General features: G+C 37.4%; 1 protein-coding gene across 6 annotated transcripts in view; it reads left to right on the forward strand.

Moving 5' to 3' along the window:
* ank3a (ankyrin 3a) overlaps positions 1 to 14,829 on the forward strand; it is a 154,082-nt gene that overhangs the window by 79,311 nt on the left and 59,942 nt on the right. For 2 of the 6 annotated variants that reach the window (XM_056477646.1, XM_056477647.1), the window contains 3 exons: positions 959 to 1,031; positions 1,323 to 1,361; positions 7,693 to 7,816. In XM_056477646.1, the coding sequence (XP_056333621.1) occupies positions 959 to 1,031; positions 1,323 to 1,361; positions 7,693 to 7,816 (236 nt within the window). Of the gene's footprint in view, positions 1 to 958; positions 1,032 to 1,322; positions 1,362 to 5,942; positions 6,217 to 7,692; positions 7,817 to 13,498; positions 13,511 to 14,829 lie in introns of those variants that run through there. The other 4 variants (XM_056477649.1, XM_056477650.1, XM_056477644.1 and 1 more) reach the window with 3 other exon arrangements.

A 14,829-nucleotide genomic window follows, 5' to 3' on the forward strand; every position in this document is an offset into this window, starting at 1 on the left:
AAGTATTTTTACAAAAGAGTATGACATTTCAATGTCATACAATGTTTGATAGCAAATGTGGCCAGTAAAATCGCCATCATCTCTGGACATTGATTATTCAACCATGTTTTAAAATGGTGTTACAGTAAATAGTTAATTTAAAAAAATTGTTCACAGAACATTTCAGAAATCTACTTTTTGCTATTGAACTTTTCAATACTCAATGTAAAAACTGTATTAGGAGTTTTTGATTATTAAATAGTTGTGCTTCATGTGTTGTGACATTTGCGACATGTTGTGGCTTACATTTTCCCTCTTCATTAACTACAGTATACAGTGAACCTACTGATCAACTACTGGCATTTGAAACAGCCAATGAAGTATTGTAGGAATCATCACAGTAGGACGTATTTTAATATTGTTTGTTTTAACGACAAACATTTGGCATCAGCAATCCATCCAAAACTACTATTATTTGTTCAGTATACTCTTTCTCCTAAGATCTTTTTCAATTCTTCCTTAAATGGAAGAGTCAATCAGAGGGTGCATTTATATAATGTCTTGAAGTATTTTGCAGTATTTTAAAAATACAAAACACTAAAGTATTTTGATACAAAATATTAAGGCATTTTCATAAACCCTATCAAATACAAATTACAAAATACTGTTTTGTATTTAAAATATGAATTTGAAATACATGTATCATAAATACTGCCCATCCCTGTCTATACTGTACATTATAATGTTAGGGATAATTAGGGATGCCTAGATTGACTGATTTATTTTAGTTTTTACAGTTATACCTGTATTTTCTTAATTATTGGCCACAACATGAAACATTTTTTTTGCTTACCAATACTAGCAAGACTTTTAAAACTTGTCACAATATCAATATAATTGTCTGTTGTACGCTGTTTATTAATATGCAAGTCTCAGTATCTTTTCACCTCTGTTGTGTTTTGCATGTTTCCACGAGCAGCCAATAACTGAGAAACACAAGATCAATGTTCCAGAGACAATGAATGAGTTCCTCGACATGTCCGATGACGAAGGTAAAGCTGACCTAGCACTAATCTACACACACACATGCACACAGGCACAGTTTCAGTCTTTGTAAACTATATTGGTTTATACTGTTGTAAAGGGCTCTGACACTTGGGCCAGCTAGGCTAAGTTGTCTAAATATTATTTAAATTAGTCTCGCAACCAGTGGTATATTTAAATATAGTTGTTTTCACATCTGCCTTCACTATCTGCCTTCATTTTTCTGTGTGACAGTGCGTGTGTACTGTATGTGTGTGAGTGAGAGAGTGTGTTTAACTTGTGTACTGTATGTTTGACAGCTGTGAAAGATCATGAAGCTCAGACTGTTGGGGAAGAAGGTACTTACTTCTTCAGTCCTTTATTTACCATCCCTTGCTTCATGCACACACTCGCTCGGCTTACATGCGTTTCTCTCGCCTGGCTTTTGCAGCTCGTTGTGTGTGTGTGTTTTCCTGAGTCTGTATGCACATAAACCAGAGTGTGATTGCTGTGATTTCCTGTGTGTGCCAACTTGACACAGTTTTTTTCATAAATATAAACACATATTTACAAATGCTCACACACCGAAACACAAACACAGATGCCCACAAAGGCCTGTGAGTGAGTCATAGAGACAGTGAAGCTGTGCAGAGTATCAGGAGAAGAAAACACTCCACGTGTTGATGCTAAACTCTCTCTCTCCCTCTCTCATCTGCTGGTGCAGCGCTGAAATATTCATGAGTTTAATGTCCCTCTCTATGGTTACGTGGAGGGTATGAGGGTGTAAGGTTACCTTGTGTGTCAGCAGATATGCTCAGGATTCGCCAGGTGACACTGACTTGACCCACAGGTGTCACCCCTCTACCTGAGAGAGAAAGAATCATGCAAAATAATCAGAGAGACAAGTGTTGTGTCGAAAGCGCTACCTGAGAAGTGTCCTGATTGGTAAAAGTCTGCATTAGTGCAAGTGCGTGTGTTAGCATATAGCACATAGGTTATCCTGTAAGTTATCTGTGTAATCCTATTGAACTGCACAAGCTGGGTTTTTATCAGTCAGAGGCAATGAAAGCTGTACCTTTGATCCCCAATCTGATTTTGTTAGTCATACTCACACCTGTTTGCTGTCTTATAATGAAGAAGATTAATAACTGACTTACATACAGTGCATCCGGAAATTTCAGTGCATCCACATTTTTTTGTTACAGCCTTATTCCAAAATGGATTAATTTCATTTATTTCTGCAAAATTCTACACACAATACTCCATAATGACAATGTGGACATTTTTTTTTTAAATTGTTGCAAATTTCTTAACAATAAAAAACCTGAAAAATCACATGTACAGAAGTATTCACAGCCTTTGCTCAATACTTTGTTGATGCACCTTTGGCAGCAATTACAGCCTCAAGTCTTTTTGAATATGATGTCACAAGCTTGGCACACCTGTTTTTGGAAATTTCAATAGGATTTAGGTCTGGGCTCTGGCTGGGCCACTCAAGGACATTCACTGAGTTGTTGTGAAGCCACTCCATTGATATTTTGGTGATGTGCTTTGGGTCATTGTCCTGCTAGAAGATGAACCGTCGCCCTCATCTGAGGTCAAGAGCATTCTGAAGCAGGTTTTTTATTCAGGATGTCTCCGTACATTGCTGCATTCATCTTTCCCTCTATCCTGACTAGTCTTCCAGTTCCTGCTGTTGAAAAACATCCCCACAGCATGATGCTGCCACCACCATGCTTTACTGTAGAGATGGTATTAGCCTAGTGATGAGCGGTGCCTGGTTTTCTCCAAACGTAACGCCTGGCATTCACTCCAAAGAGTTAAATTTTAGTCTCATCAGACCAGAGAATTTTGTTTCTTTTGGCATCTTACAGGCGGGGAGTGGCTTCTGACTGGCCACTCTACCATACAGGCCTTATTGGTGGATTCAGACAGTGACCATTGGGTTATTGATCACCTCCCTGACTAAGGCCCTTCTCCCTTTATCTCTCAGATTAGACGGCCGACCAGCTCTAGGAAGAGTCCTGGTGGTTCCAAACATCTTCCACTTATGGATGGTGGAGGTCACTGTGGTCATTAGAACTTGCAGAGCAGCAGAAATTTTTCTGTAACCTTCCCCAGGCTTGTGCCTCGAGACAATGCTGTCTCAGAGGTCTACAGATAATTCCTTTGTCTTCATTCTTAGTTTATGATTTGACATGCACTGTCAACCCTGGGACCTTATATAGACAGGTGCATGCCTTTTCAAATCATGTCCAATTAACTGAATTTACCACAGGTGAACTCCAATTAAACTTGTAAAACATCTCAAGAATGATCAGTGGAAACAGAATGTACCTGAGCTCAATTTAGAGCTTCACGGCAAAGGCTGTGAATACTTCTGTACATGTGATTTTTCAGGTTTTTTATTTTTAATAAATTTGCAACAATTTCAAAAATATATTTTTCACATTGTTAGGTGATTACATGTACAGGGTTCTTGCACTTTTTAAATGGTGTTATTTTTGTATTATTTATATCAGAGATGCTCAAACTAGGGCCCGCGGGCCAAAGTTGGCCCATGGTAATCTTTAATTAAGCATTGAACTCTATAATTATGATTGTTTTTATCAGAATAAGTTATAATTTAAAAATGTTAAACTGTTAATACGATTCAAAGTAATGTGTTCCATTTATTTTTTAATATTATGAAAAAATATTATGAATTAGCAAATGACAAATTGCAACTTTATTGTAAACTAAATATAATAATAGTTTGATATATTTGTCTTCGCCCACAGCTCACAATGATATTTGTTTTTTGGTCCTTCATACGAAATATTTTGGGCACCCTTGAATCATGTAGTATTAGTGCTTTTGTTGATATTTTGAATTGCCTTTATTATTATTTTTCTATGTTTAATTTGTATCCAGAAATAGGACCAGAGTCTTGGAGTTGTTTCATGACATAGGGTAACGAAATGGTTGGTCTTCCTAAATAAACCAATATATCATCTGCGTAGCAGGCTATCTTGTGTTCCACTCCTTTAATAACAATACCTTGAATTGGTATATCTTGTCTAATGCTTTGTACTAAGGGTTCCAAATAGAGTGTGAATAATTGGGGAGACCATAGACATCCCTGCCTGGTGCTTCTTTTCAATGTGAAAGAGTTTGACAGGTGGCCGTTAATCTTTATTTTTGCAGTGGGTGTATCAAAAAGTGCTTGTGTACTTCTGATTATAGTTTCATGAAAGACAAATTAGTGTAAAACTTTATTAAGGTATGTCCAGCTGACCAAATCAAAGGCTTTTTCAGCATCTAAACTTTAAATCATTGCTGTTATTTTATTTCTCCTCATATGGTTCATAACATGTAATGTGCGTCTAATATTATCATGAGTTTGACGCTGACAGATGAATCCTGATTGGTCTTGGTTTATCAGGTTGGGCATGAAATCTGCCATTCGTCTGGCCATAATTGATATAATCTGTAATCAACATTTAGTGCAGATAGAGGTCTGAATGATCCACGCTGTAACTTGTCTTTGTCCTCTTTCTCTTAAAAATATCTCTTTTTGGAATGCCCAATACCACTCCCCAGTAAATGCAGCTGGTCCTGCAGATTTGTTAAATTTTAGTTTAGTAATGTCTTCTTTCACTTCATTTTCTGTTATTTCTGCTGTCAGTTTCTGTTACTAATTTTTTATTTAATTTAGGGTAATATTTGAGTGATTTTGGTAAAACTTCTTTTTACAGTAAGTAAAAGGGTGTCCTGTGTACTATTATAGTACAAACTGGTTATACAGTCCCTAAACCTATCCCTGAACCTAACCTTAACCCAAGCAGTTATCTTACATAACAGTACTTAGCTGAGTACAGTACACATTAAGCACCTGTAATAAGTCTGTGTGCTTTTATATGTTATTAGCATGTATTGCAATAAAATATGACTATTTAGACTACAAATATTACTATTTAGACTACATTCTGAGGTTTTAGATGAGTTTTCAGTTAGTGATTTTGTGCATTACTTTAGACTTATTTCAAATAGTTTCAAATACTTTTTAATTTGTTTAATTTTGATGCCAGGGAACTTTCCATGACTCTTCCAGCTGTTATCATTTTTTAAATAATTTTATCACAGGTAAAATACACAGATAAATGCACACAGTTCAGAGGAGATGTTGCGTGCATGGCTGTGCTGTAGAGACAGTATATTTGATAAAGGTGAACTTCCTTACTGTTAGGTTATGTAATGTTCTTTAGCACTTTGTAAGGAGTATCATGAACGTTCTGTGGCTGTGGCTCGCGTGTACTTTGACATTTGCTGATAGAATTTGCTAAGAAATGCCATGTTCTGTGTGTAGAACTTGCAAACACAGGTTAATGAGGATATATTAGTGAAGCCCTTCGTTTTCTTTATATTTAATTTTTCATCTAATATTTTACTTTGTCACTTAAAAATGTTTTAATGGATTACAATAAACAAATATATATTTTAATCTAAAGTGATTGGTGAAGTTTAATTTCATCAACATTTATCAGTAAACTTTAATGCATAACGGTTTAGGTTTTCACTGAGCGAGAACTACATTAAAAGTTCACAAGTAGTCAGTTTTCTACAAGTTCCTATGTTTATGAATACACTTTTAAATATTTGACTCTCTCGCTCTCTCTGACACACACACTCACACACACGCACACAGACACACACACATCAGAGAATTGCTTGCAATGTCTCCCTTAATTCTCTTGAGAAAACTATGTTGACGGTACTTGGTGTCTTATTACCACCTAGGATTTGTTGCTAGACCTGCAAAATCTTCAGCAACACACACACGCACACACGCACACACACACACACGCACACAGTTTTAGCTCGCGCGTGCGTGTGTTGTGAGTTTCATGCGCGCGCGCTTGAGTCTGGAAAAAGAGCAGAGCTGCTCTGACATGTGAGACTGAACGCAGCTTTAGTAGATCCTCCTTCGCTTGACCCAGACTGCCTTGTGATTTAACTTTTACCGGACGAATGAACGGATGTATATCTCGCAAATCCAGCGTCACGAGAGTTCCGGTGGGCTCGGGACGAACGATTTTCTCATGACCAACAGGAATAGTCCTGCTCATCAGTCATTAATTTCTCAGAGGATACAGAATTCATTGAGAACTGAACCGAGGAATACGCTAATACCGGATTTAATTGTACCGGAGCAGGATATGGCAGCGTTTTTATGTGAGTGTCGGTGTGTCAGGATACTGCGGTGTTTTGGGGGTTCTGCTGCATGCAGCTTTCACCGGCTGGACTCTTCTCCGATGTATTATTTATTTACATATAGACTTCTAAACTCAGAATGACGCCAAATACGGGATGTTTTATTTTTAGCCAGGGTCACACATTAGTCTCTGTCATGAGTGTTCTTTGTCATTAAGTCGTTAATTCGGTACTAGAGGAGAAAGGTATTAGCGAGCCGGTTAGGGAAACAGAGGAGTTCAATAGCGGCCGGGAGGGGAGGGGCTGCAGCACGGAGAAAGGACGAGCGGAGAGTCGCCTTTACGAGGGAGATACGGAGAAGATATTGGCTGTGTCTCAAAACCTGAGAATTGCCTACCTAGACGTCATTTCGTGCATCATTCGCCCGTTCATGTCTTATAAAATTAACGGCTAAAAATCTCAGCGTAGATGGCGTTAAATATGATGTTTTCCAGTTAAACATCTAGACAGGTTCTGAGGTGCAGTCATTGCTTTTTTTTTTTTACAAGTAGTGACGTTTTGTTTGTTTTTATAAGGTAGCAATTGAATAATTTATTAAACAAACTACAACACTTTATCTGCTTTGCTGGTTAAAGGGGTCTAAAAAGTGCCCAAAACCCACTTAGAAGTAGTCAACGGACCGGCTAATCATCTTAAGTGGGTTTAAACGTTTTTTGTGCATTGAAGTAGACACATACAACCTATCAAATTAGTAAAACTTATTTGAAAACATAGCTAAAATATTCTGCTGGTTTGGGTTATCCTTATTAGCATATTGTACATTTTCTCTGAACAGCAGATGCTGGTCAGAGATGATGTTGCTGGTCTTATGGTTAAACCTACTGCTAGTCTCCCAGCTTGACCTGCATGAAAGTGCCCCAAATCTGTGTAAAACCTGCAAACAGAGCGTACTAAGAGATCAACAACTGACATAAGCTTGATTTAGATGTTTATTTATTTATTTATTTATTTATTGTTTTTAACAAAAAAATCAGTTTTAATAAACTTTATGTGATGGAAACCTGTGTCATAGCAACTTGCTTCATAGCAGGAGACGCAGTGGTGTCCTGATGCAGCATTAACCGTTTCCTCTATGTGTCAGTGAATTATCACCACCTGAGCTGCTGTTATTCACGGTAGGACAGAAAAACACCCAGGTGTTATGTGACATCGATTAATAATCTAGAAGCTGTGAGCTAGATGTTTGCGTGACAGAAGACAGTATGGGCTGGTAGTTTCACCCCACAAAAGGTGTTCCTCAAATGATCACCACCAGTCATTCAAGCAAGGCATTTAGCCTCAGATTGCTATTGTGGCCCTGTTTTGGCAGTACGTATACAGTAAGTCACTTAATTTAATTAGAAGAATAAAGTGGAACCGAATGCCGCACCTGCTGATAGGTCACCGTGCTCGTTCACCTTCAACTAAGCTCACCTTCAGCCCATCTCATCCCTGCAGGTGAAGATGCGATGACCGGAGAGACTGAGAAATACCTTCGGCCACAGGACCTCAGGGAGTTGGGGGATGATTCCCTGCCACAGGAGGGGTACATGGGTTTCAGTATTGGAGCCCGCTCTGCCAGGTAATAGAGCTTATTATTATCATTTTATGTATGGATGCCGCTTGTTTTTTGTTGATTCCCAATGAGTGGCAAAATAAATATGCAGGTGCAAGTTGTTACAGCAGGTGCATGCATATGGCTGTTTGAAGGTATTTTTGGTGGATCTTTTGGGTAGTATTAGGTCATGGTGGTCTTCTGTAAATGCATTACATTGTTAAAAGGCTTGAAAATTAAGCTAACTATGGGTGCGTCAAGCCTGTAGGCTTATGTTTTTAATGGCGGGACGTTGTGCATTTGCTTTCATTCTGCATTATTCATTTTATTCCAAAAACAAAAAGATGTAACTGAATGAATCAGGAATAAGGGGAAAGCCATATCTCTGTCAGGCTGTCAGTCTTTATATCAGATTGTTTGCTGGAAATAAACAACACTGAGATTTTAGTTCTCATGAATCTGGTCCCCGAACTCACCATATGTCATTCAAGTTAAAGTATGCATGACACAAATGTTATAAGGGTATCATTTTGTTGTGCAAATAGTGATAGAAAAACACCTGTTGTATCTTTAGTGCAGATATTAATATTTTAAAGTGTTCAATATTTTAAAAGAGGTTACATCATGCAGCTATTCAGCTTTAGTTAAAACCAGTGAATGTTCTACAGCTGGGCAACTGTTGTAAAATTAGTAACAGTAACTGATGATTGGGAAGTGCTATTTAATCAAACATAAACCGAAATGTTTCTAAGTGTCAGCGGAGTACCACGTTGTTGTAAAATCTGAGTAGTTTTTGAGGAAAATATAGAGAACTTTATAAAAAGTTAACTATCACTACAAGGTCTTTGCTAGCTTTATGAAAGTACACAGTGGATACTTGCACTTTCTCCCATTGCTTTTTTAATATAATAAAAAAAAGTTATGTACACACTGTACAGTAGTCAACATTTGCAGTAGATCAAAAACCTTTCAACAAAACTTTCCTAATCTGTTTAATTCTTGTCTTAGGACAATTTCGAACAACTTTTTTTGGTCCACTTTAAGTGTTGACTACTGCGCTAAACAGCCAGATACTTCTAATAAAGTCTTAGTATTTCCACATAGTCTGTTTATGACCAGTTCACCATATAATTACCCCAAATTTTGTCCGTGTAATTACTCATATAAATGATGTTTAGATAAATATTGTTATTGAAAGATATCATTAGCTATGTTTCCATCCAAAGATGTGAATTAAATGTATGGGCAAAACTGTAATATCGCATATAGGACATGCAAATAAAGCAGCATTTCCATCCAAGTAGTCAAAGAGAACAAAATTGTGACTTCTTGATTAACTGGCACCAAATATCAAATGTAAAAACTGAATTTTCTGCGGTAGGAGAAGCTGCGGGAATTTTTTTCATTATTTAATAAATGACTTAAAGGCAGTATGCCGACACGCATTGAACATCTGGTGGCGTTTGAAGGCATCAGATGCGGAGCATAGACGCTCTTGACTATTCTGGAGATAATTAATAATAGAATAACACTAATACTGGTGTTTTAGAATGACCAAAACAACATTTTTAGATGTTTTACAGTGTGCTCAGCCTGCTGGTTTGTCCATTAACATACATTTTTACCATCAAGTGATCTCTTATAACAAAATCACATTACTTTTTTTGCGCATCCTGGAATTTGTTCAGTTAAAGTGTTTCCATGGTAGTTTATGCGCATTTTCTTATCGAATAAAAAGTTTATCCTACTCAGTTATGCACATTTTTTAAACTTATGCACATCTTGTCACGATTATTTTGGTCATAATTGTAATTCCAATTATTCAACACGATTACAGTTGATGTCAAAATTATTTGTCCTGAATTTTTAAAATTTTTAGAAATATTTCCCAAATTATGTTAAACAGTGTAAGGAATTTTTCGCAGTATTTCCTATATATTTTTTACTTCTAAAGAAAGTCTTATTTGTTTTATTTCGGCTAGAATAAAAACAGGTTTAAATGTTTTGAAACCTATTTTAAAAGCAATATTCTTAGTCCCCTTAAGCAATACATTTTTGATTGTCTACAGAAGAAACTACTGTTGTACAATCACTTGCCTAATTACCCTAAATAAGCCTTTAAATTGGACTTTAAGCTAAATACTAGTGTCTTGAAAAATGTCTAGTCAAATATTATGTACTGTCATCATAGCAAAGATAAAAGTAATCAGTTATTAGAAATGAGTTATTAAATCTATTATATTTAGAAATGGGTTGAAAAAATTCTTTGCGTTAAACAGAAATTGGGGGGAAAATATAAAGGGCTGCTAATAATTCTGAAATTTTCCTCCTTGTAAATAAGGAAAGGTAAATATACAATAGAATAAAAATATGAAACAAACTGTGCTTTTAAGCATCATTCCTCACTGTAAGAAAAAAGCTTTAATTATAGCTACAAAATTCCTTCAGTCAAGAGCAGTGAGTGATTTTGTCCTTTTGTTGTTTGATTAATAATGATAAAACAGTTGGTAGCAGGAATATTGTGCACTGTCACTTTAAGGGTAGTGCGGTTCTGATTTATGGTTTCACTTTCACATGTCTTTTAATTCTCAACTCGTTTGTTTATTACATAAATGAGGGTTAATATGAATAATCGCTAAACACCACGTTTTGACACAATCTTTTATGGTATTTGACCATTAAAGCACTCACATTAAGATTACATTAAGACATTAAGGCCCAATCCCAATTCTATTTTTGTACCCTATCCCCTTCCCCTTGGCCCTTACAACCGAGGGTTAAGCGGAAGGGCTTCAAAATTTACCCCCTAAGAATTGGGACAGCACTACAGCACCTGCACACGTCATCATATGTCATCACGATCTCTTGCTTCATATGAGATCAGATGATCACGGCTGCTGTAGTAATTCCAGTTGTGTCATTTTTTGGTTTTTATCACTGAAGTCATATATTATGTTATTATAACGACCTAATGTGGCAATAAGATCGTAACTATACTGTGCATTTACACCATGGCCATATTCATCTATGTAAACACACACAGAAAACAACATTAACATTATAGCAGACATTGTAAAAAGGTCATTCCCAGCCACTAGACATTACTGACAGAGTATTCGAGAATGTTGTCAGAATGTTGTGGCACTGCTGTACAGTAGTTAAGATTATGGATTATAGATCATGAAATTTCGCATTTTTATTTTAGCGTTTTTTTTTTTTTTTTGTTTTTTTTTTGAAGCATGACTGTAAAACATGAACGCGGTTATGAATTTAATAAAACATGGGCTTGTTTTTTGTAAAAATTTGTAATAATGACAAAAAATACTAATTTGTGGATCTCCTTACTTCCGGGTGCAGTGATTCTGCCGTTGTGGCTGGTGTATTCTTGGAAAATTTCTTACCCCTTGGTTTCGAGTGTGGGACACCCCTACCCCTTAATGGGATTGCGCAAAAAGAGGTGTAGGGGTAAGGGGAAGGGCTAAGGGGTTAAATTGGTAGAATCTACCCCTTAGCCCTTCCTGTTACCCCTACCCCCATTTTGCACATTCACGTCAAGGGGTAGTGGTGTCCCAATTCTCTTTAACTTGAAGGCGTAGGGCTAAGGTGAAGGGGTAGATACCCCTTCAAACGAAGATTTTTCAGGACCACACTCGAAACCAAGGGGTAAGAAGATCCACAAATTAGTATTTTTGTCATTATTACGAATTTTTCAACAAACAATCATATGTTTTAATATATTCATGACCGTGCTTATGTTTTACCGTCATGCTTTTTAAAAAAACGCTGAAATAAAAACCGGTAAATTTCGCAACTTATAATCACAACTCCTGTATAGCAGTCTTACATCATTCTGACACTCGATGACACTCAAAATACCCTGTTAGAAAAGTCTAGTGGCTGAGAATGACCTTTTTACAGTGTCTGCTATAATGTTAATGTTGTTTTCTGTGTGTGTTTACATAGATGAATATGGCCACGGTGTAAATGCACAGTATAGTTACGATCTTATTGCCACATTATATCGTTATTATAACATAATATATGCCCTCAGTGATTTCCTGAAGATAAAAACCAAAAAATAACACAACTGGAATAACTACAGCAGTCGCGATCATCTGATCTCATATAAAGCAAGAGATTGCGATGACATATGATGACGTGTGCAGGTGCTGTCCCAATTCTTAGGGGTAAATTTTGAAGCCCTTCCCCTTCACACTTAGTTTTAAGAGTCAAGGGGAAGGGGTACAAAAATATAATTGGGATAGGGCCTAAGACTTTAGATGTGTGTGCTCTGCTCGTCTCTGAGGCTGAGCATGCATACACACAACAGCATTCGATCTCTTCCGCGCTTTTAAAAACATGTATGTTTCGAATGTACATCAATGAATGATGCGCATCCCGGGCTGCAAAAGTTACATTACAGTACATGCTTTTAGTAATTTTTATGTGAAACTGAACTTTACAGAGCAAAAAATGTGTACAACTGGAAAGGGGGCGGTATATGATGCAATAATCGTTTTATCCTGATTAATGTTGTTTCATAATTTTTCATAAGCCAAAATTAAAATCGAAACTGAATTTCGATTAATTGTACAGCCCTAGCGCATATCCAAAACGCGCATAAAATAGGTGGATGGAAACATAGCTACTGTCAAATAGATTATAATGTTTGCATGACAACAATGCTTTACAGTTAATTATATAAAACCTGACCAGATTCATCAGAAAACCTTATGGTGAAAGACACATCTATAAATATATGGCGCGGCTGTAGCTTTACTAGTACATCCCATGTCCTCATTCAAGCAGTCATCTCAGCACTCTTTTCATCATTGCAGGTGAATGATGAGTGTAGCGGGTGAGGGAGAGGTTTGACACGAGAATGGAAAGGTACCACTTCTGTCATTGAGCATTATGTGGCAGAATGGAACCTGATTTGCTGTTGTTGCATGGAACAGTGAGTTCCGATTGGCTGGCTTTTGTGTTCCAGTGTTTATAGTGTTGGAGGACAGGGACTAAATGACTGAAAACAATGACATCATCACCGGGAAGGGAACACTGAGTGACATAGCCTGGAAAGTGCGTGACTCAATTTGTGTAAGCCGGTGAAGGTGTGATTGATTGAAACCTTTAGTTACGATGCTAATATTGTCAGTTTTGTGTTCGGAAGTCTAGTGTAGCTCAGAGGGAAGAATTAGCTTCATGGTTTGCTGTATTTGAATACTGACACTGTGGTTTGCTTGCACATTAAATAGTCAAATTTGAGTCAAATTAGCTTTATAGATTATTGGCGTAATTGTGTAATTTGCAAAATACTCAGTATTCCAGCTGCTTAGCCAAGGTAAGACATGGTTTCATCTCTAAAAAATGAGTTTTCATTCATTTTGAATGGTTTGTTGCTATTTGGATTGCTGCTATTGTAGATTAGATGTTGTTTATAGCTCATAGATAATATTCTACCCTGCAGAGCTTCATATTTTCTGCCTCTTATTTTGTTAACATCAGCCTGGCATTGTTTGCTCTTAAATAGTTCTGCTGATGTTGCTCTTTTTGATAGTTTTTTTTAACCAAACAAGCGGCTGGTCCTGTTTAGGAGCACAACACATGCTGTGGCAGAGCCTCAGTGCCATGCTTAACTCTCACTGCTTCTGCCACGTCCAGTACATTTTACTCTCTTTTCTCTTTCTTGGCTTCTCTCATTCTCTCTAGCCCCAGGATAAGGTAAGAGTAATGACTTTCTCTCTGCCTTTCTCTCTCTGTGTCTTTCGCCTTCTCTCCGTAGCTGTTGTATCTGTCGCTGCCCCTTTCCATACGTACTACAACTCCCATCATGCCTCACTCCACCGTGTCATCTGGTGCAGTGCGATTCTATGGAGTCTCATCCCTTTCACACACTGAGGCCTGAGCTCCTCGGCCTGATAGAACAAATTCATGCATCTCATCTGGAGTTCTGCTCTCTGAATTCCTCTTGTGTTGACCTCTGATTTGTTCTATCGGGCTCCGAAGCCCAACACGCTTCTTGGCGGTCACGCGAAAGCCATCGAACACTTTCGGAGGCGGTTCATAAATGCAAATAATCTGAGGAGTGTTTTAATTACAGGAAAGGCGGGCAGTAGTTTTGTGTTGTGAAATACTGTGGTTTTAAATGTTATTGATGTCTAAAATGTTAACGATTCATGTGCTAAATAATGTGTTTTGGTTGCTTTATGAGTTTTTGTTCAGTGTGGCATGAGTTGTGTTTATACATGTTGTGTTTTTGCTGTTGTTTTAGTTGTGTGATGCTCTATGTAACATCCAGGGACAAAAGCTTTAAGCTGAACAGTCAGCAACTGAAGTCAATTACACTGCTGCATCATAGACAGCACATTTAATTGGCCATTACTTACAACATTGATCACAGGTCAGTTTTTTTTTATTGCCAGATTAAACAAAGAAATGGCGTTCTAAGCATGCTTGGTTACAATCATTGTGTGATTTTGATAGAAAAGCACAGAGAGAATAGTTAAAGTGCCCCTTTTGTGCTTTTTCTAATATTCCATCCAGTGGGATTAGAGTGTACTTGGTTGTAATTGTAAAAGGTCTACAATGTTTTAAAGTTTAAAGTGGATAGCAAATAAAGTTTCTGTATACTAAAAGAAAGAATAGATTCTGCCAAAACAAGTGGTTACAATTCAAGTAGTCTAATTCTAGTTGCTGGTAGCTAGCTTTCTGCAACTCTCATGTGCTTGCCTTCTGAAGCTAGGCAGGGTTGCTCCCGGCCAGTACCTGAATGGGAAATCACATGGAAAAGCTAGGTTGCTGCCGGAAGTTGTGTTTAGTGAGGCTAGCAGGGGGCCCATAACCTGCGATCTGTGTGAGTCCTAACGCCCCAGTATAGTGAAGAGGACTCTATACTGCTCAGTGAGTGCCGTCTTTCGGATGAGATGTTAAACCAAGGTCCTGACACTTTTGAAATTCTGTAACCAGTGTAGATCCAGCATAACAAATTTGAATGATGCCAGTCATAATGATGCTTTAATGGCTGCCCATAAACAACACAC

The sequence above is a fragment of the Danio aesculapii genome, chromosome 17 (assembly GCF_903798145.1).
Source record: "Danio aesculapii chromosome 17, fDanAes4.1, whole genome shotgun sequence".
In the NCBI taxonomy this organism is placed as follows: domain Eukaryota; kingdom Metazoa; phylum Chordata; class Actinopteri; order Cypriniformes; family Danionidae; genus Danio; species Danio aesculapii.